Source organism: Mustela putorius, unplaced genomic scaffold (assembly GCF_011764305.1).
Source record: "Mustela putorius furo isolate JIRA1106 unplaced genomic scaffold, ASM1176430v1.1 tig00000695_pilon_pilon_pilon, whole genome shotgun sequence".
In the NCBI taxonomy this organism is placed as follows: Eukaryota; Metazoa; Chordata; class Mammalia; order Carnivora; family Mustelidae; genus Mustela; species Mustela putorius.
In genome coordinates, this window is record NW_025421447.1 from 3699576 (window position 1) to 3719267 (window position 19692).

The following is a 19692-nucleotide window of genomic DNA, read 5'->3' on the forward strand; positions in this document are numbered from 1 at the left end:
GTTGGTCACTAAGGGGTATGTCTTGGATCTCCTGCCCCCAGAGCAGAACTGTGCGTGTGTGTGTGTGTGTGTGTACACGTGTGGTAAAAGGAATGGGATGGGGCGTCAAAGGAGTCCCTTCTGAAGTCATTGGAGCAAATAAATAGAAGGGTTAATGTCTAGTTGGTTAGGCCTGTAAATCGCCCTCAACTTCTTCCCCTACTCACCTCTGCCGCCACCAGCTGAAGGAAGGACGGGGACGTCTGCGCCGGAAATAACTAATGAGGGCTGCTTCTGTGTCTGGGAAAAGATGGCAGGGATCTCTCCACGAGTCTCACCTCTGGCAGTTCAGAATCAAAAACCTTGCTATTCTTGCTTTCTCAAAAACGGCCAGGTAAACTTGGATTCTGAGCACTCCGGACTGGGGAGAGGGTCGTGGGAAAAGGGTATGGCTGGGATTAGTGGAGAAGGGGAAGAAGGGAGGTGTTTTGGAGGCAGAGAGAAGCCCTGAAATTCCTGAGTCGTGTCATACTAGGAATGGGGCGCTGGGAAAGGGGCTGCCTTGTTCCCCACCTCCCTTTCTGTCTGCCCACTTGTCTTCCTAACATCACTATTCCTTCCTTAGTTCCTTTCATCTTTTATTAGGAGCGGGCTGGGGAAGTGCTGTGTGTCCTCTCTAGCTGTGTCTGTGACAACCCCCTTAGCCCCTCCATCGTTGCTCCCCGATGCCCTGAGGCCATCCCCTCCTTTTTTCTTCTGCCGTTCCCCACCCCCCAACAATGGTCTCTCCCGGTGCTCAGTGGCGCGGGGGGGGGGAGTGGGGGGGGGAGGAGGCGGGCGGAGGCGGGGCCGGAGCGTGTATGGGGGGGGCAGGTCTGCATTGCCGCTTCCCCTGGTACCCGGAGCAGCAGTCGACGCTGCCGCCAGCCCTGCGCCCGGGACCCCCACCCGCACCCGGGACTCCCCTTACCCGGGGCGCCCCGGCCAGGTGAGACCCGTCTCTCAGTGTCTTACCTCCACTCCACCCGGGGCAGAAGCATCCTTGCTTTGCCTTGCAGCCATTTTATCCTCCGATGCTTTGCTGGGGGTGGGGGGTGGGGTGGGGAGGGGGGTTGACCGTCCCCACTTTAGGGGTGAGGGGGCTGGTGGTGGTCTGAATGGATATTTATTTCAGTGGCTGTGAGGATCAGAATACATATATGGAGTAGGGGTGTTTTTCTCGACCTTAGCCAAGTCGCTACTACCTCTCAGATATGGACGGGGTGGGGGGTTTGTTAGGTGGGCTAGCGTTCCTTCAAAGTCCAATGCCCTCCTCACCTTGCACACCCTCCGGCCCCCCCACCCCCCCGCAATCATAAGTGACCTTGGCTGGGGCCAGAGAATGGACACTGCCTCAGTCGGCTTGCCTGGAGTTGGGGAGGTGGGGACAGAGGAGGAAGGGCAGGTGAAGGAGGGAGGGAAGAGAAAGGAAGAATGGAGATGCTGGGTAGAAAGATGGTAAACCACCGGGATTGAAGCGCGCATGGAGGGGGCTTTGGGTCGTTGCTCCCGAGTGCGGGGGCGGGGGGTGTTGAGCGAGATGGGCACTTGCCCAGAGGCAGGACTAAGGGTGGTGGTGGGGGGTGGGAGGCACTCAGAGAATAGGTTCAGTCAATTCTAGGGGCTCCTCTTTTACGCCAGAGCAGAGGGGAGATGGGGTGGGGGGTGCTAGGGGGTTGGCTATTGCTGCAAATGCCGGTAGAGGCGGTCTCTATGCCTGTGCTTGTGGAGGTCTCTCCCTGCCGCCCAGCGTCTCCGTATTCCTCCGCTGTGCCTTCATCTTTTTCCCCTTCCGAATTGTGAATGCTCCATCTTCCTAAGCCTGGGATAGGATGTAAGGAGGGGAGGTGCAGCCTGGGGCATCTTGGGTGGGAGCCGAGGCTCAGTCACCCAGCTGTAACAAGAAGGGGAGCTCCAGCCCTGTCCCCCCCCCCCCCACCCGCTCCTGTCTTACCCCCAGCCTCCCCGGTTGGTGGATGTTTTAACTGACTGCTTCTTAATGACCTTGTCACCTGGACTAGGGAGGGTTGGGGAATGCGGGTGACTCCCAAAGTCAGGGATTTTGATGGGGGGTGGGAGCTTCTGGACCCTCTCCTTATCGTCCAGAAGGGAAACCTTTGCTCGGGAGCCCCCCTCCCCTGTTCTGCGTAAAATCTCCTGGGCCCATTTTTTTCCGGTCAGGAGGAGCCAGCCAACCTTAAAGGGACGTGTAACCCTGAATCTTGTCTCCTATAACCTCCACCTCTTCAAGTCCTGTCTCTCTCCCACAGGCTTAGCCACCCTGTGCTGCTTTGGGGGCTAAAAATAGCACCACTTCCTCACCAACTGGAAGAATTTTTCTTCTTTCTCTCCCTCTGACCTCCTGGGCTCATTGGCCCTGGGGGAGCTGACTGTTGAGCCATCATATCCGGATGTGGCTCTGGGGCCTTATCTACCTACCCTCCATATACCTTCTCTGGGGTAACTAGTGTTGACAAACACAGGATGTGGCTCCTGATGGGTCCATCTATCTCCTTCAGGGTTTGGGGGTTGCGGGAGATCCTAGATGGAAATCAAAGGAGATGAAAGCAAATGGACATGCAGTGAGGGGACTCCACATTTCCCTCTCTTGGATGGGGGATGGTTGGGGACTTGAATCACAAAGAAAAGAAGGTGACCTAGGGGTCACTGGTTTTGGTCATTGTGGTCCACTGCTCTCATCAGGCCCAAGGGGCTAAGGCCCTGCTTGTCAGTGCTTCTCTCTGAGCCACATAGTGTGACTTACCCCTTCTACCCAAGCTTCTGTATGCATGTGTGACATTTAAGGAAGGCCCTAGATGGGTGGGAGCAGGAGGCAGGATATTTTTAGGGGAATGTTCTCTGATCAGAATCTCATCCTGCTTCCTCTTTTTCTGTGAAGGAAAGGGGTTTCTCCTGTGCTTCCCTCTGGAGGATGTCTTTTTTGGGGGGAGGCCCAAGGCCCCCTTCATTCTCTCCTGGCCTCCTACGCAGTACGGTATTTGTGGACTCCTTTTTCCTTGACTCCTGGAGGAGGAGCAGAAAGGATTAAGGGAGGTTAGGAAGGGAGGCCCTGGAGAAAAGAGTCACAGCTATGGACATTAGACCCCCATGCTGGAAAAGTATAGATCTGGTCAGCCATTTCTATTCCTGCCCACACCAGGGAAGGAGCCATGGATGATGTCCTGAGGGAAAGTGGCAGCAGCCAGACATTGCCTTTTCTCCATGACCTCAGGTTCCAGGTCTCCCCTTTTTGAGTCTTTCCTAGTTTGTCTGGAGAGAGACAGTGTGGGCCCATCTGCTGGAATTAACTTGAACACAGAGGGGTCTTTGGACTCTGTTTTGGGAGGATACCGGACAACAACCTCCAAGTACAACCTTCAGTTTTTCCCTTGCTGCTTCCTGCTTCCTTCACATTTTTTTTTTTTTAAGTCTAGTAGGAAGGAGGGAAACTAATATTTGTAGAATATCTCCTATGAGGTTGAATTCTCTTGTGGACTCAGAAAAATAAAATTATCCCCAGTTTAAATATAAGGACACTGAGGTTGAGGGAAATTAAATAATTTTCCCAAAAGCAGTCAGTAAAGTAAATGGCAGAGCTGGGATTTCAACTGAGGTCATATAACTGTCGTGTGCTTTGCCCCAAACCAGCTTTCTCCATGAACATTCAGGGTGGCTTTTGTCCTGGGGTCTCGTGATGGAGTGGAGAGGATCCCACCATATTATCATCATTGCAAGGAGTAATGACTAGTATTTATTCATCACTTTGTATGTGCTGGGTACTATCCTAAGGAACTTCCACATGTTGTGTCATTTAGTCCTTTCTTTCCCCTTCTTAAGGAAGAGGAAACTGAGGCTTGGGTGTTCAGAGTTATGCCTGAGGTCACTTAACTAGTAAGTGTTGAAGCCAAAAAGTCAAACCTAAGTCTCTCCAACTCTGGAACCCATCTTTTACCCACTGAGAAGACCCTTCCCTGTGAGGCCTACAAGCATAGAACTTGAGGGGAGGAGCACAGAAGCCTCACTTCAGGTGACTGAAGTCAACAGTTGGGAGGACTTGGTCCGTATACACATTCTTTCCAAGCTCTGCACCAAGTTAGAAAGCCAGAGCGGATTAGAATAAAGAATTCTGGTTTCCCATATTTCCTGTTTTGTTCTTTGCAGGTTGGTGGTAAAGCAAGAAATCTGATCTTTATGTGGGACAGGGGATCAAGAGGAGGGCTCTAGGTGACCCTGACTCTAGAGAAATCTCATAGGGCTGATCTCCAAGGTCAAAGTAAGGGACCTTATACTGAACGGTCCACAGTTGGTCCAGGAAATCACCCCTTTTTACTGAGCGTGGGCTTGAAGCAAGGAGACCATCTGTAATACATGGCCCCAGAGGGGCTCTGGTTGATGGGAGCTCTATCTTGGCCTTCTTTACCATCTTAGGCTTCACAACCTCCTCCCCCCCCCCCTTTTATATTTTCTAGATCTCCCGAAGCTTCTAGAAGAAAAGTAGGCGGACTTTCCTGAGTTATCCTGGCTCTTCGTCTTAGCCCCCACAACCTGGCTCCCCTCTCCTTTCCTATTCCCCTGCTCCCCATCTCCCTTCCCCATGTATCCAACTGAATTGGCCAGCACTCCTCACCCTCATTTCCCCTTCCTATTTTCTCATTCCGTGGCTAGAGATATTTGAACACACTTCATCTAAGTACCTGGAGGAAGGAGGCTTTCTAACTTCACAAATCCTTGAACAAAATCTGAATAAGGAGCAGGGAGTGGAGGAGGTATAGTGAAGTATTCCCAAAGACATCATGGAAGAAGGCTTCAGAGACCGGGCAGCTTTCATCCGTGGGGCCAAAGACATTGCCAAGGAAGTCAAGAAGCATGCGGCCAAGAAGGTGGTGAAGGGCCTGGACAGAGTCCAGGATGAATATTCCCGTAGATCCTACTCCCGCTTTGAGGAGGAGGACGATGACGATGACTTCCCTGCCCCTGCTGATGGCTATTACCGTGGGGAAGGGGCCCAGGACGAGGAGGAAGGTGGTGTGTCCAGTGATGCCACTGAGGGCCACGATGAGGATGATGAGATCTATGAGGGGGAGTATCAGGGCATCCCCCGGGCAGAGTCTGGGGGCAAAGGCGAGCGGATGGCAGATGGGGCTCCCCTGGCTGGAGGGAGGGGGGGCTTGGGTGACGGGGAGGGCCCCCCTGGCGGCCGGGGGGAGGCGCAACGGCGGAAAGAACGGGAAGAACTAGCTCAGCAGTATGAAGCCATCCTCCGGGAGTGTGGCCATGGCCGCTTCCAGTGGACACTCTATTTCGTGCTTGGCCTGGCACTGATGGCTGATGGTGTCGAAGTCTTTGTGGTGGGCTTTGTGCTGCCCAGCGCTGAAAAAGACATGTGCCTGTCAGACTCCAACAAAGGCATGCTAGGTAAGACACACTGGGGAGGCACTCTAGCCCTGTCCTGCCCCAAACTCTAGAAACACCTCTGGTCGTGAGAACCCCTGTCCTTACCACTGGGCTCCTAGAAGCCTGGTCCCAAGATGTGCCCAGAGAGCTTGGAGTTCCTCTGCACACTCTCCCCTCACACACCCTACTCTTGAGGCTGGGTCACAGTGAGGTCGTTTGTGCTGGGCTGGGGCTTGGGTGGTGGTCTGCTTAGTTCTCCAGGAGGTGGCCATGTTTCTTTGGACACTTCTCTTTTGTCAACTTGAGCCTTTCCCTGATCTGGGAAACAAATCAGTGTCTAAACTTCCTAGTTTAGATGGGAAGTCAGTTTAGGCTGACTAGGATAGGGGAACAATCCTAGGCCTGTCTTCAGCCAGAGAAGATGGGTCATACTTGCTCTTGGCCAGGCTTGGGAGTGCTCAAGGGCCAGTGAGTGGTCTCTAATGGCCCTTCCTGATGTGAACCCTGAGGGAGGAAACTCCCCAGACTCACCCACAAAGGATCTGTCGTTCTTGCCCTGCTCCCAAGTTGCCATGAGACCTTGGGCAGATCCCCACTCCTTGGGGCTTGGCTGAAGCATGGCTAAAATGCAGAGTTTGGAGTAGATGATTTTTAAGATCAGCTCCAACTCCGAATATAGGAAAGAAGTAAGAAACAGGAGAGTTTTAGGTCCAGAAGCCCTGGAGCTAGGAGGAGTGAAAGACAGGTTCTGTGTGGGGGATTTCATGGGGGGGGGGGACAGAAGGAATGGAGCTGCTTTCCCAGGTACATGAGAGACCCCTCCTGCTGCTTTGAGGGCATCAAGGCTGGGAGGGGAGAGGTGACCCTAGGAGGGTTTGGGAGAGTGGGACAATCCATTGCTCCTTCCAGGCAAGCCAGAGATGGGGATGGTGTGTGTGTGTGTGAGAGAGAGAGAGAGAGGGACAGAGAGACAGAGACAGAGAGCAAGAGCTGAGAGCAAGCAAGAGAGAGCAGGGGTTGGGGGGGTGGGGCGAGAAAGAAAGAATTCTTGGGTCTCTCATGTCTGCCTTCTTGCCTTTGAATCCCTGGCCTGCGGGGATGGCCTTCCATCTTCGCTCATATTTCACCTTCTCTTACTTGCTCTCATCTCTGGGTAGACTTAGCTATTCTAGAAGTCCTCCAGCTCCTCAATCCATTCTGCTGCAGCTCTATCTCACTTAATGCTCACAAAGTGCGAGAAAGGCAGCATGTCCTCTCATACCCCTACTGCCTCTGTTTCCCTCCTTCAGGCCTTATAGTCTACCTGGGCATGATGGTGGGAGCCTTCCTCTGGGGAGGTCTGGCTGATCGGCTGGGCCGGAGGCAGTGTCTGCTCATCTCGCTCTCGGTCAACAGCGTCTTCGCCTTTTTCTCATCTTTCGTCCAGGGTTATGGCACTTTCCTCTTCTGCCGCCTCCTTTCCGGGGTTGGGTGAGTGGCCATTTCCTAAGCCCCTGGAGGAGTCCTGAAGGAGGACCGTCCATGGTCGCTGTTGTATTTCTAGAGCCCAACACAGTGCCGGCATACCAGATGTCCCTCCAATCTGTATGCGTTGAATGAATTCCTTTCTCCTACCAACTTCAGGCCCTCTTCCCCCTGTCCAGGACCCATCTACCGCCTGTCCAGAACACCAGCCCTTGTCTGGTGCACTCCTCAGTCTGCCACCCACCCTCTAATTCCATTCTGAGACTGGCTTCATGAAGAGGCCTGGTGGGTCTCAGCCTTAGCCCTGGGTGCCTGCGAACCCTTGAGTCATCCCTTTTCTTACTGACATATTTCCTGCATTTGACAAAAGACCTTGCTAACACCCACGGCGGCCAGAACTTGGAAGCCTTGACCCATCACACTCCCACACTCCCTGAGGTACCAGCATGTGTTCATTGCCCGGGCCACAAGCTCTTGTCCTTGGCCTGCTCCCCACAGGCCTGCCCTCAGACTCTTTTCCCATCTTTCTCCTCTGGGCATTTCCCCTCTTGTCCATAATTATCTTCCCTCGTGCAACTCTGCAGTCATCTTCAAGATTCAACGTTTTGCGCCTCCTCTGCCCCTGAGGCCTCCCTGCCTGTCTCTCAGGGTCCCCAGGAAGGGTGTTCCTGGCTCCTGGGGAGGGAGTATGCAGGGCACTGTGGGAGAAATCTTTTTACTAAGGTGTGGCAGATGAAAGGCGCTCAGGGATGCGGAGCGCTGGGGCAAGGGATCAGGAACGGGCTGTTTTCTAATGCTCAGTTCTTGCGATGCCCTCCAGGATTGGAGGGTCCATCCCCATTGTCTTCTCCTATTTCTCGGAGTTTCTGGCCCAGGAGAAACGTGGGGAGCATTTGAGCTGGCTCTGCATGTTTTGGATGATTGGTGGAGTGTATGCCGCTGCCATGGCCTGGGCCATCATCCCCCACTACGGTGAGCAGCCCCCAGGGAACGTGCCCCAGGGTCTCCCTCTTCGCCTGGGTGCCTGGTGGTGGGAGCCCCCCCAGCCTCAGGCCTCTCTGCTGATGCTGACTTGTCCCTGCCAGGGTGGAGCTTTCAGATGGGGTCTGCTTACCAGTTCCACAGCTGGAGGGTGTTTGTCCTTGTTTGCGCCTTCCCTTCCGTGTTTGCCATTGGCGCACTGACCACACAGCCGGAGAGCCCCCGCTTCTTCCTGGAGGTGAGTGGGGCGGGGGGTGGCCTGGGGGAGGGGAGGCAGGGGGTTCTGTGTTCAAGCACTCACGGTAGGTTTGGTTTGGGGGACCCTCGCAGGGTCCATACTTCTGGGGACTTTGGCTTGCTTCCTTTGTTTGGCGCTGTATCTCTGTAGGGGGTGGTCTCTGTGCACAGAGAAACGAGGGTACCTCCTCACCCAGGAGTGGCTTAAGATGTTGTGGGCAGTGGGCCTGGTCCCGACTTTAGAGTTCAAGAGACGTTCCCATCCTCTACTTCTTCCCTCTCCAAGTAGCTCTTGGTCCAGCAGGGTTAGGAAGCTGCTCTTCCTCTGACCATCAATTCCCTTGTTTTCAGTTCTCTTTTATTGTCCCCATGGATCCCTAGGACCTGTAGTTGTATCTGTCTCCGGGACTCCCCCTGCTATGGCCCAAGTCCAATTATATTTTGCCGTATCCCTTCTTGGGCCTCATTCAGAGCAGGTGATGTCTGTGCCCAGAGGTTGGAGGTAGTGGGGGGGAGTCTTTTTGTATCTTGGGACTAGAGAAGCCACAGGGAGGGGGCCTGTTGCCCTGGCTCAGGCAGGAGCTAACCCAGATATGGGAACTGTGTCTGTGGCTCTAGAACGGGAAGCATGATGAGGCCTGGATGGTGCTGAAGCAGGTTCATGACACCAACATGCGAGCCAAGGGCCATCCTGAGCGAGTCTTCTCTGTAAGCCACAGCCCTCCCCATGATCCTCCATAGCACTCCGGTCCCAGCCCCACCAGCCCCTCTCTACCTTCCCCGACCTCTCCAACCATACCCCATACCCTCCCTCGATGTCATCTCTTGGGGTATCGTGGTACGTCTGTCCCCCGCCCCCTGCTTGCATTTTGCTCCCGGAGGAGAAACCGAGGCTCCAGAATGGGGTTGGGAAATAGAGACTATATGATGGCTAACCCCCTCTCTTGACCCCAGGTAACCCACATTAAGACGATTCATCAGGAGGATGAGTTGATCGAAATCCAGTCAGACACGGGGACTTGGTACCAGCGCTGGGGGGTCCGGGCCCTGAGCCTGGGGGGGCAGGTAACGAGGGATGGTTCCGTGAAGAGAGAGAAGGGAGCGGGAGAGGTGGCGGTGAAGGCAGGGCTGGAGCCTGTGTGTGGGGATGGTGGGTGACCTGAAGGGAAGGGGTTGAGTTGGAGAAGGGGGGACCTGGGGGTACTAGAAGTTAGTGCAGCCTCTGTCTGACTCTTCTGTTCCACCTAGGTTTGGGGCAATTTCCTCTCCTGTTTTGGTCCCGAATATCGACGCATCACTCTGATGATGATGGGCGTGTGGTTCACCATGTCATTCAGGTGAGGGGGTGTGTGGGGGCGGTGGGTGGGGATCAGAGTCCTGAAGACCAGATGGAAGTTAGACAGGCTGGGGGTGGGGTGGGGAGACTGTTCCAGGCCGAGGGAAGAGCAGATGCAGGGGAGAGAAGAGTGCGGTGGGTGAGTAGACCAATGTGAAATACCCCCAGACCCTGGGCAGTTGGTGAAGGGAGGAGGGGGGAGGGATGAGGCTGGAGAGGTGAGCAAGGTCCTGACTCTCCCCCTCCCCCCTCATTTCTGGACCCTTTGGTCCTAATCCTGAGCCTTGTCTGATTCCATCGTCCTTGACTTTCCAGCTACTACGGCCTGACTGTCTGGTTTCCTGATATGATCCGCCATCTCCAGGCAGTGGACTACGCAGCCCGGACCAAGTTGTTCTCTGGGGAGCGTGTGGAGCACGTGACCTTTAATTTCACGCTGGAGAATCAGATCCACCGTGGGGGACAGTACTTCAATGACAAGTACATGGGGAGCTTTCCATGTCACTTCATCCCTGTCCTTTCTACCTCTTGTATGAGCCTGGGAGTTCGGAGACAGGGTGTTTGGGGGGTAAATACCTGGGGTTTCTCCTCACTTCCAAGGAATGAGTCTTGGAGGAGGGTATGAGGATGAGGGGAAAGTATGTCTCATCATCCTGGCCTTCCAGGTTCATCGGGCTGCGTCTGAAGTCAGTGTCCTTTGAGGATTCCTTGTTTGAGGAGTGTTATTTCGAGGATGTCACTTCGAGCAACACATTCTTCCGCAACTGCACGTTCATCAACACTGTGTTCTATAACACTGGTAAGGTGGTGTGGCCGGTGGCTGTCAGACCAAAGGTCTGGGTGGACCCTGAAGGGGGGAGAAGGAGCCTTGCTCATTCCTTAGCTCAGGGTTCACAAGCTGAGATCTGTGAGGCCCTGCAGGAAGGTGGTACGCAGGCCTGTGAGCTACTACCAAGAATTCAAAAAATCGAACGGAAATGGAACATTCTCTGTAATTAAACGTTGTAAACGTTCTCTGTTTTAAGACTACCTGGCAAAAACATCAAAGTTATTTGCCTTTGAGCTGGAATTCAAGTAACTGTGTGATGTTATGAATGCACTTTTGAAGAGGGCAAAACTCATTCCAACAGGGTCTTCAGGAAAAAAATCATAAAAGGGATATTTGGTGGGTAAAAGTTTGGAAATCATTGCATTAGTCTGTTTTTTTGTGTGTGTGTTTTTTTTTAAGTGCCTGTTTTTTGGTGTTTTGTTTTTTTTTTTTTAAAGATTTTATTTATTTATTTGTGGGGGCACCTGGGTGGCTCAGTGGGTTAAAGCCTCTGTCTTTGGCTCAGGTCATGGTCTCAGGGTCCTGGGATCAAGCACCATGTTGGGCTGTCTGCTCAGCAGGGAGCCTGCTTCCCCCCTTCTCTCTCTGCCTGCCTCTCTGCCTACCTATGATATCTCTCTGTGTGTGTCAAATAAATAATAAATAAAATCTTTTCAAAAAAGAGATTTTATTTATTTATTTGAAAGAGAGAGAATGAGAGAAAGAGCATGGGTGGGGAGGGGCACAGGGAGAAGCAGACTCCCTGCTGAGCAGGGATCCAGATGTGGGACTCGGTCCTGGGACTCCAGGATCATGATCTGACCTGAGGGCAATTGCTTAACCAACTGAGCCACCCAGGCGCCCTGTTTTGTATTTATTTTTGTTTTGTTTTTAAACATTTATTTGAGGGGTGGGGCGGGGAGGGGCAGAGGGAAAGAGAAAGAGCTTTAAGCAGAGTTCCTGCTAAGCAGGGAGCATCACGAAGGGCTCGACCCCACTATCCTGAAATCACCACCTGAGTGGGAATCAAGGGTCTGCTGCTTAACTCAGTGACCCCCCACCCCACATTAGTCCAGTTTTTAAAACAGTGATTCTCAAACATGAACTGCTGCTTTGTCAGCTAGACTGAGGATCCCACCTCTAATGGAGTACTGGGTAAGTTTTTCCCACCTTGCAAGGAAAAATAATGGAAAGGACTTCTAATGATTTTTAATATCTGGCTCAGGAATTTTTCCTAGACCCACAGCATCACTACTGCTTAAAGTCAGCTAGGGCAGACAAAAGGAATGACTAAGAAGCAGATTATTAGTGAGATAACTTGGAAACAGCCGGTACCACTGTTCCGTTTCATAGACTGTGGTCATTTCCTGCACCATAGGAACAATCCTGGTTGCCAAGGTGCTCTCATTTGATATTTTATAATGAATGCCCTGAGCAAGTTTGAGAGCCCTGCCCCCCACGACCCCCTCCACCCTGCCCCACTAACCCCACAAAGGCAGCGCCCTGAGCCCTGCCTTGAGCCTCCTTATCACATTTCACTGACCACCTGCCTTCCTTGGTCTTGGCCCCCAGACCTGTTTGAGTACAAGTTTGTGAACAGCCGTCTGGTGAACAGTACGTTCCTGCACAACAAGGAGGGCTGCCCGCTGGACGTGACAGGGACCGGCGAAGGCGCCTACATGGTGTACTTTGTCAGCTTCTTGGGGACGCTGGCTGTGCTTCCCGGGAACATCGTGTCTGCCCTGCTTATGGACAAGATTGGCAGGCTCCGGATGCTTGGTAAGGGGGCTGGTGGGTGGTGGTGTGTCAGAACTGACTCGGGGGCCGGGGACCCAGGGCGAGGCTGTCAACACACTTCTCCCCTGATTCTGAAGGAAAAGCTTAGTCAGAGAAGGTTCTCTCTTCTGTTTAGGTCTTGGCTGCGAGGTGGGGTGGGGCCTGGCGTGGAAGCTTCTCTGGGGGGGTAAAGGAGTAGGCAGAATAGCGAGCACGCAGGCTTGGAGGCTATGGGTTTTGAATCTCAGCTCTGCCACCTACCTTGGGCAAGTTACTTCACCTCTCTGAGCCCAGGTGTCTCGTCTGCAAAATGGGGGTGATGACAGTATTTGCCTGATGCACTAGATCAATGCATGTAAAGATCAGGCTCGCTGGCCTATAGCTGTCATTGAAGAGATGGTTGTTACCAACGTTACTAGTAGAAAGAGAATTATAAGTGAGGTTGGGGATGAGGGAGGAGCCTTCGTTTTGAGTCCTTGGGGAAGAAGAGTCTCATCCTGGGCTACCCTCAAGCCTGGTTGATGGCATGGGGTGGGTCGTGGATGGGCATCACTGTGGCTGGGTTCATGTTCCCTCCTTTCCTGGCTCCAGCTGGCTCCAGCGTGATGTCCTGTGTCTCCTGCTTCTTCCTGTCTTTTGGGAACAGCGAGTCAGCCATGATCGCCCTGCTCTGCCTTTTTGGGGGGGTCAGCATTGCATCCTGGAACGCGCTGGACGTGTTGACCGTTGAACTCTACCCCTCGGACAAGAGGTAGTCAGAGTGTCGTGGGGGCAGGGCCGCCGGTTTTGGGGGAGGTGGGATAAGGAAGTGGGCTAAATGGGAGATCATCTTTAGGGTTAGAAGAATGCACATTCCCATGGAGTTTCTCCTCTAAGGGCTGTTAACTTTAGTATTTGCTCCTTGAAGTCTTAGCTATTAACCAAATTTTTTGGTCTTCTTTTCACCTTGCCTCCCAATCTCTATTCCCTGATGTCCATGCCTCACCTCTCCTTCCATCCTTCCTCTCCTTCTTGGACACCACCTGCCATCTCTCCATTGCCCTCCCACCTACTTGCCCATCCCCCACAAATCCTCCCGTGCCTCTTCGTTATCTCCTCTTCGGACTGCCCTGGGGACTTGGAGCAGGACCACAGCTTTCGGCTTCCTGAACGCCCTCTGTAAACTGGCGGCCGTGCTGGGGATCAGCATCTTCACATCCTTTGTGGGAATCACCAAGGCTGCCCCCATCCTCTTTGCCTCGGCTGCGCTTGCCCTCGGGAGCTCTCTGGCCCTGAAGTTGCCTGAGACCCGGGGGCAGGTGCTGCAGTGAGAGGGCCGCCGGGCTTTCGAGGGTGGCAGGCACACTGTGAGGCCAACGGCTCCTTCTCCCTCCCTGCCCTGCCATCCCGGCCCAAGCAGCCTCACTCCCCACTCCCCTGTGTTCCATGTCTTAGCCGTGTGTTTGTGTGTACGCGTGCGCGTGTGCATGTGTGTGACCCCGTGGGCAGGAACTACAGGGAAGGCTCTTTCATCCCCATTTGGGGATGCAGCTCTCCTCCCCACCTCCTACCCCCTCCCCCCGTTGACTTTGCACAGGAGAAGGCTCGGGCTCCCCCTTCTCCCCCAGTGTTAGTGAGGGGTCCTAGCTCTTCCCGGCTCTAGGGGGTCCAGAACAGGCCTCCTGCCCTCCCCCTCATCCCCTCTACCTAGGCCCTGGTGAAACCATGGGCATGTGGTTGTGGGCTGGCGGGGGGCTGGGGCTCTGTGTAGTCCATGGACCAAAAGAACTTCTCAGAGTTGGAAGGGCCTCAGGTGCCCTCTCACAGCTGTCAGATGCTGGGGGAGCAGCAATAAACCTCAGCCCCCTGGCCTCCACTCCCAACCCCCTAATTTGGGCTATAAGTAAGGAGCCTGAGTTTTATGAAATTAGCTGATTCTTATTTATTTATATATTAAGTTCTGAGGCAGCTCAGCAGGCCTGTGTGTATGTGATTGTGTGTGTAACACTTCACGTATGTGTATGTATGTGCCATGGGGCAGGGTGTCACTGTCCTAAGATATAAGCCAAGAGTGATCTCTGTGGATACACACACTACCTGCCTCCCATAGTCCCTCCCCTAATCTTGTTTCTGGGCCAGGCCTAGGAGGGAGGAGTCCCAGGTCAGGCAAGGATGAGTCCTGCAGTCTAGCCGGACCAAGGGCACCTGACGAGGTCCATCTCCTCACCTCCTCTCAAGAAGCACAGGCCTCTGGAGTGAGAGGCTCTACCCACAATAGCACAGACAGGGACTGCACAGCTGCCCTCCCACCCCCAACCTGTCCCCTCACAGGCAGGGTAGCAGGGGAGGGAAAGAAACCAGGCATGGGGTCAAACCAGCAGATCAAAAAGCACAAGGAGCTGGGGCAGGGGCAGAAAGCAGGGGCCCTCCTAGCAACTCCTCTGAAGTGGGAAGAGGTTGGGCAATAAGCCAGGGACCTCCTAATGTGGGACCAGAAGCCTCGGTTTCCCCATTTCACCCTTTCTACATGATAGCCCCAGTAAGTTAAGCTGCCCTGTCTCACCCCACTGTGTGGCTGCTTTCTTTGGTGCCCTCCTGCTCCTCCTCCCCCCACTGTAGCTGTGACGTGTTGTAGTTTTTAGCTGTTTGTAAAATGTTAAAAAAAAAAAAAGTTAAAAGGAAAAAAGTGAAAACAACAACAAGAAAATCCAAATTCACCCTCCTCGTGCTGCGTCTGGTGCCCCCACGCTGTGGTCACTCCCCCCATTTTGTAACACTGAACCAGGTGGGGACTGTTTAACTCTTTGGTGTCTGTGCTCAAAGGACCACCTTCTCCAGTGCCCAGTGTACAAGTGTGTACCCCCTTTCCTTACCCTTCATTTGCTGGACGCAGCCTTCTCCCTTGTGCCCTCTGAAGGGACCCATCCATCTCTCCTGCTCTCCTGGAGAACCCCCCTAAACTCAACTCTGTTGATGTGAAAAATGAAATGAAAAATTACGATGAAAAATAAAAAGGAAATAAATCCTTAAAATCCCAAATGGCTATGTCTGTGCTGTGTTCTAATCAAGCCATTTTCTGATTTTTTTTTTTTTTTTTTTTTTTTTTAATGGTAGCTCTCTAATAAAACTCCATCCTTTCCATGCCTACAGCTGACCTTGAAGTCAGGGTCCCACCTTCCCTCTTGGTTGATCTCTGTGCCTCTCATCTCCTATGCCAATTCACTTACACATCACTGCCAGGTCACTCTGCCCCAGAATGCTCTGTGGTATGCCCTTCCTCAAAACTCTGACTTCCTATTGTCCAACCAGATGCAGTCTAAACTATAGCTCAAAATGATCAAGATTTATGTTCATCTTTTTCTTTAGTATCTAGAGTCTATTACCACATTGAGGTCATTAAAGTTGTTTATCTGGACATCACTTCAGCTCCCCTCAGAAATACAACTTTAAAAGACTCCTAAAGAAAAGGGCTATATATGAAGTTTTCTCCTTCTATATCCATTTTTTGTAATATCATCTTTGCACTGCCTTAGTGTGTTTTAGTTTTTGTTTTGGTAAGGATTTTTCTGAGAAAAAAAGGCAAATCCTTTTGGAAATGGACAGGCTGATAGAAAGGCAAACATTTCCCTGGTATGAAATTCAAATGTATTTGTAACTCCTGTCTTGTCCAAGCAAGTCACTGTCTCGTTCAGTTTCTCTGCCTTTGCTTGAGCTCTTCCCCCTACTTGTAACATCTTTCCTCTCCTTTTCGGTTTAAGTAGACTTTCCTTTAAAGATCCAATTAGGTCACTCCCCCCAGGGAAGCCCTTCCTCGATCACCCGAGGCTACTCTTTCCTTGGGTAAGCTCTGATCTGAAATGAGTTGCTATCTCCAGAGAATATATATATGCTGGCTGAATGGGGCCCAAGAATCCTTATCCCTTACAAACACCAGACTGTATTGACCGGAAGAAAGCCCGTAGTTTATTCACAAACCATTAGCATCCTGGTCTTCCCTCTCCTGGGGCTCAAGGGGTTCCCCGAGTTTTCTTGTTCCCACCCAAGCAAGGGGGGCTCATGTCCAGTTGAGGGTTTTCCTTCCACTGGGCGGGGGTCCGTGCCTGTATGGCCAGTGCGTGGACTGGCCCAGCCAGCTCCTCAGACAGGGCAGCATGGACCAGCCGGTGCCGTTGTAAGGGGCTCAGTCCCTCAAAGCGAGAGCTCACCACCGCCACGCGGAAATGCGTCTCGCTGCCTGGTGGGACCGCATGGCCGCCGCTCTCGTTACGCAGCTCCAGCACCTCGGGGTTCAGGGCCTGCTCCAACTTCGTGCGAATGGCTGCCTCGACGGGACCGATAGTCCCCAGTCCTGCGCTGCTCCGGGACAAACAGACGCGACCAGCCATGGAGAACAGGCGCCGGAGCAGCTGCCCACTCAGCATCGGCTACCGCAGAGACAAGGCCCAGAGCAGTGAGGGTCAGGGCTTCCCACCCCAAACCGCCCACATCCGCACTCCGCTCCTGCAGGGTGCCCGCCTCAACTCCAGACACCAACCCTCCCCTCTGTGTGACGTGGGGGAATTTGGCCAGCAGCAGAGGGCCTACGAAGGATCGGAAAGGGCCCGCGAACAGGCACATTTAGCAGGAAGTGCAAGGCACATTTAGCAGGCCCATTTAGCAGGGAGTGCAGGGGTTGCAAAGACCGGGTACGCGCAACTCGGGGTTTGCGGTTGAGCCAGTGTCCCCTTTAAACCCCAGGCTGGACCCTTTCTACCTTCCGCTCAGCCTTGGCTACCGCAGTTGTGGCTCAGGGACCCGACTCCCGAAGTTCTCGGACAAATGCTGTCGTCGCGTCCTGAGGCACGCTGGGAAATGGAGTCCTGGCTACGCGGCAAAGGCATGGGCGCAGGCCCCACGTGATGCCCCGAGGGCTAACGGGAATTGTAGTCTATGAGCTTTGGCGACTCGTGGTCTTAGGTTGTGAAGCAGAGTTGGAAAAAATCCGGGAATTCCTGCTCAGTTGGGACTGCTGTTATTTGATACATTTTATTGCCATCGAGCTGAACTCCTTTACTTTACATACAAGAAAATGGAATCTGTTACATTTACTGGACACATAATTACTGTGCGCAGACCAGTCCTGAAGACTGGGAAATAAAGCTGGTCTGGTCCTCGAGAATTTTTGATAGCACTGAGGATGAACAAGCAAGCGGGCAGTTACAATATTGTGTGCTAAGTGCTATGATGGGACGGAGAACAGGGTGCTAAGGAATCATGTCAGCCAGACCTGGGGCGCAGAAGAAACTTCAGAGAGGAGATTTTAGGAGAACGGTTTAGAAGAGACAGCTCCAAAGCGCTGTCTCAGTTCCCTCATAGTCAAGCTGTGGTAGTCGCAAACGCAAAGGCCTGGAGAGAGAACTCTGGAGGAGTGGTTACTTAGGGTCTAGTTAAGTGTAGTCGGAGCCTGGAGGGGGGCGGGGGGAGGGGCAGGGATAATGATGGGGAGTGAGTGAGTAGGTAGAGGCAGGGGCTGGACTACACTGGACCTTGTAGGCCTTGTTAGGTGGCTTTGTCTTTATCCTGGTAGCAGTGGGAGGCTAGTGAAGGTTTTAAGTAGGGCTTTAACGGGATGAGCTTTTTTCCGAGATGATATGTAAGTTTTCAATTTGTACTTTATTTTTTTAATCTTTAATATGTTATCGATTATTTTCCCATATATTCCCAAGTATTTTCCCCAGCTTCTAATTTTGAAAAATGTCAAACCTGCAGAAAAATAGAATCCAAAGCAATAGCTACTTTTCAATATTTTTTACATTTATGTATAGTATATGCTTATAAATATATATTCAAGTACTATAAATATATATTCAAGTACCTGTATACTTTAAAAATATACTTATCAAATTTGAAAATAAGTTGCAGATAGTAGAGGCATTTCACCATCAAGTACACCAACATGTATCACCTGTATATTCTCCTGTATAACCATAATATCTTTATCTCGCTCAAGAAATTGAACATAATGACATATTTTTTCCTAGCCTTTAAAAAAATTTTTAAAACTTTCAGAAAAGTTGCAAGATTAGTAAAGTGAGCTCCCTATTTACGCTTCATCCAGATTCACTGACAACATTTTACCAGACTGGCTTTGTCTCTCTTTGACTTTGTGTCTATAATAACAATAATAAAATCATTGTTATTTTTGCTCAGTCATTTGGGAGTTAGTTGCAAAAATCTTTATATTGCACTACTATCAACTCGAGCATCTATCTTCTGAAAACAAGGCCTTTTCCTACATAACCACAATAACATTACCACACGCAAGACATTTAACATTCATACAATATTATTATCTCATACACAGCTGACATGCAAATTTCCCCAGTGGTCTCATTAGTGTCCTTTATAACTTTTTATTTTTGGGAAACCAATCAAGGGTCATGCATTGCATTAAGCTGTCTTTAAATTTGTATTTTGCAAAGGTGATGTGAATGGGCGGAGAGGTAAGGGTGAAGGCAGGGAGGTTGGCTGCAGAGTTATTTGTAGCGGGCTCAGTGAGAGATGATGATGACTTGGATGGTGGTGGTGGTGGAGGTGAAGGTGAAAGTGGAGAGAAGTTGTGACTACAAGATACATATATTAGCAGGGTAAAATCCCAGGATGTGGTGATAGGTTAGTTATGGGAGGGGACGGGTCAAGGATGACTATCAGGCTTGTACATCCGGATGGACGGCGTTTGTTCTGTAGGATACAGAATGCTGGAAGGAGACCCGGTTTGAAGGGTGGAGAAGGGGAAGATTCGGCGCCCAGTTCAGTTTTGGGCTTGAGTCTGAAGTGTCTTTATGGCATTCTAGAAGAGATAGCAAGCTGGATATATGGTTCTATGTGTGTGTATTTTATTATTAACTTTTCCTTCTGAAGTACTTTCAGAGTTATAGAAATCCCCAAAATGATACAAATAATTCCTATATATACCTGTGAGATACTAAAATATATATAATTATATAAATATATATATATATATATATTTATATATATATAAAATAAAAAATATATATATTGGTACCTGGCCCAGGTTCCTGGCATAAAACTCCTAAAAACCTTGTAAGATCCTAACTGGAAGCAACTCTTGTTCTAATATTGGTCTTTGACCCCAGTTGCTGACACAGTGCTCCTGTAACCCTTGCAACTTCATGGGTGATAGGAGTATCTTTTGTTCTAATAAGGCAACTCTGAGGGGGGATCCTGCCTGAGGGGTGGTCTCCAGAAAGACCAGGTCATGATTAGAAGCTTGGAATTTCCAGTCCCACTCCCGTTCTCTTGAGAAGGGAGAGGGGCTGAAGATGAAGTTAATGATACATCGTGCCGATGTGATAAATTTTCCATAAGATCCCAGAAGTATGGAGCTTGGGCAGTTTCTGGGCTGGCGAGCATATGTAGGTACTGGGAGAGCGGCCTGTAGGAGAGCCCCGTCCCACATACCTCGCCCTTTCTCTTCCATCTGGGTGTTCTTCTGTATCCTTTATCATATCCTTTTGTAATAAACTGGTAAATGTAAGTAAAATGTTTTTGTGAGGTGTGTAAGCTGCTCTAGCAAATTATTAGAACCCAAAGGAGGGGAACATTGGAACCCTAATTTATAGTCAGTTGGTCAGGAGGACGGGTGACAGACAGCCTGGGCTTACAGCTGGTGTCTGAAGTGTATGTGTGTGTGGGTGGG

The 19692-nt window shown here is 51.5% G+C and overlaps 2 protein-coding genes across 4 annotated transcripts; one reads left to right on the forward strand and one right to left on the reverse strand.

The window, feature by feature from the left end:
• Nucleotides 1–237: 237 nt before the first annotated feature.
• On the forward strand, nt 238–15032 carry SV2A (synaptic vesicle glycoprotein 2A). Of its 3 annotated transcripts, XM_013048002.2 has the most exons (14): nt 853–967; nt 4488–4512; nt 4684–5433; nt 6702–6882; nt 7697–7848; nt 7962–8095; nt 8713–8802; nt 9049–9159; nt 9343–9431; nt 9746–9910; nt 10096–10229; nt 11811–12017; nt 12606–12765; nt 13141–15032. In XM_013048002.2, exons 3-14 carry the CDS (start codon nt 4812–4814, stop codon nt 13322–13324), a joined length of 2229 nt encoding a protein of 742 aa, XP_012903456.2. In that variant the 5' UTR covers nt 853–967; nt 4488–4512; nt 4684–4811; the 3' UTR covers nt 13325–15032. The 3 variants fall into 3 exon arrangements, with proteins under 3 accessions (XP_004776884.2, XP_012903456.2, XP_004776885.2); XM_004776827.3 differs by lacking the exon at nt 853–967 and adding an exon at nt 238–373 and having other exon boundaries at nt 4488–5433; XM_004776828.3 differs by lacking the exon at nt 4488–4512 and having other exon boundaries at nt 872–967.
• A 901-nt stretch (nt 15033–15933) lies between these two features.
• On the reverse strand, nt 15934–16875 carry BOLA1 (bolA family member 1). The gene is made up of 2 exons (XM_004776829.3): nt 16747–16875; nt 15934–16417 (listed from the first exon to the last, which is right to left on the reverse strand). The coding sequence occupies exon 2, from the start codon at nt 16412–16414 to the stop codon at nt 16001–16003; it is 414 nt and encodes a 137-aa protein (XP_004776886.1). The 5' UTR covers nt 16415–16417; nt 16747–16875; the 3' UTR covers nt 15934–16000.
• Between the last annotated feature and the right edge of the window lie 2817 nt (nt 16876–19692).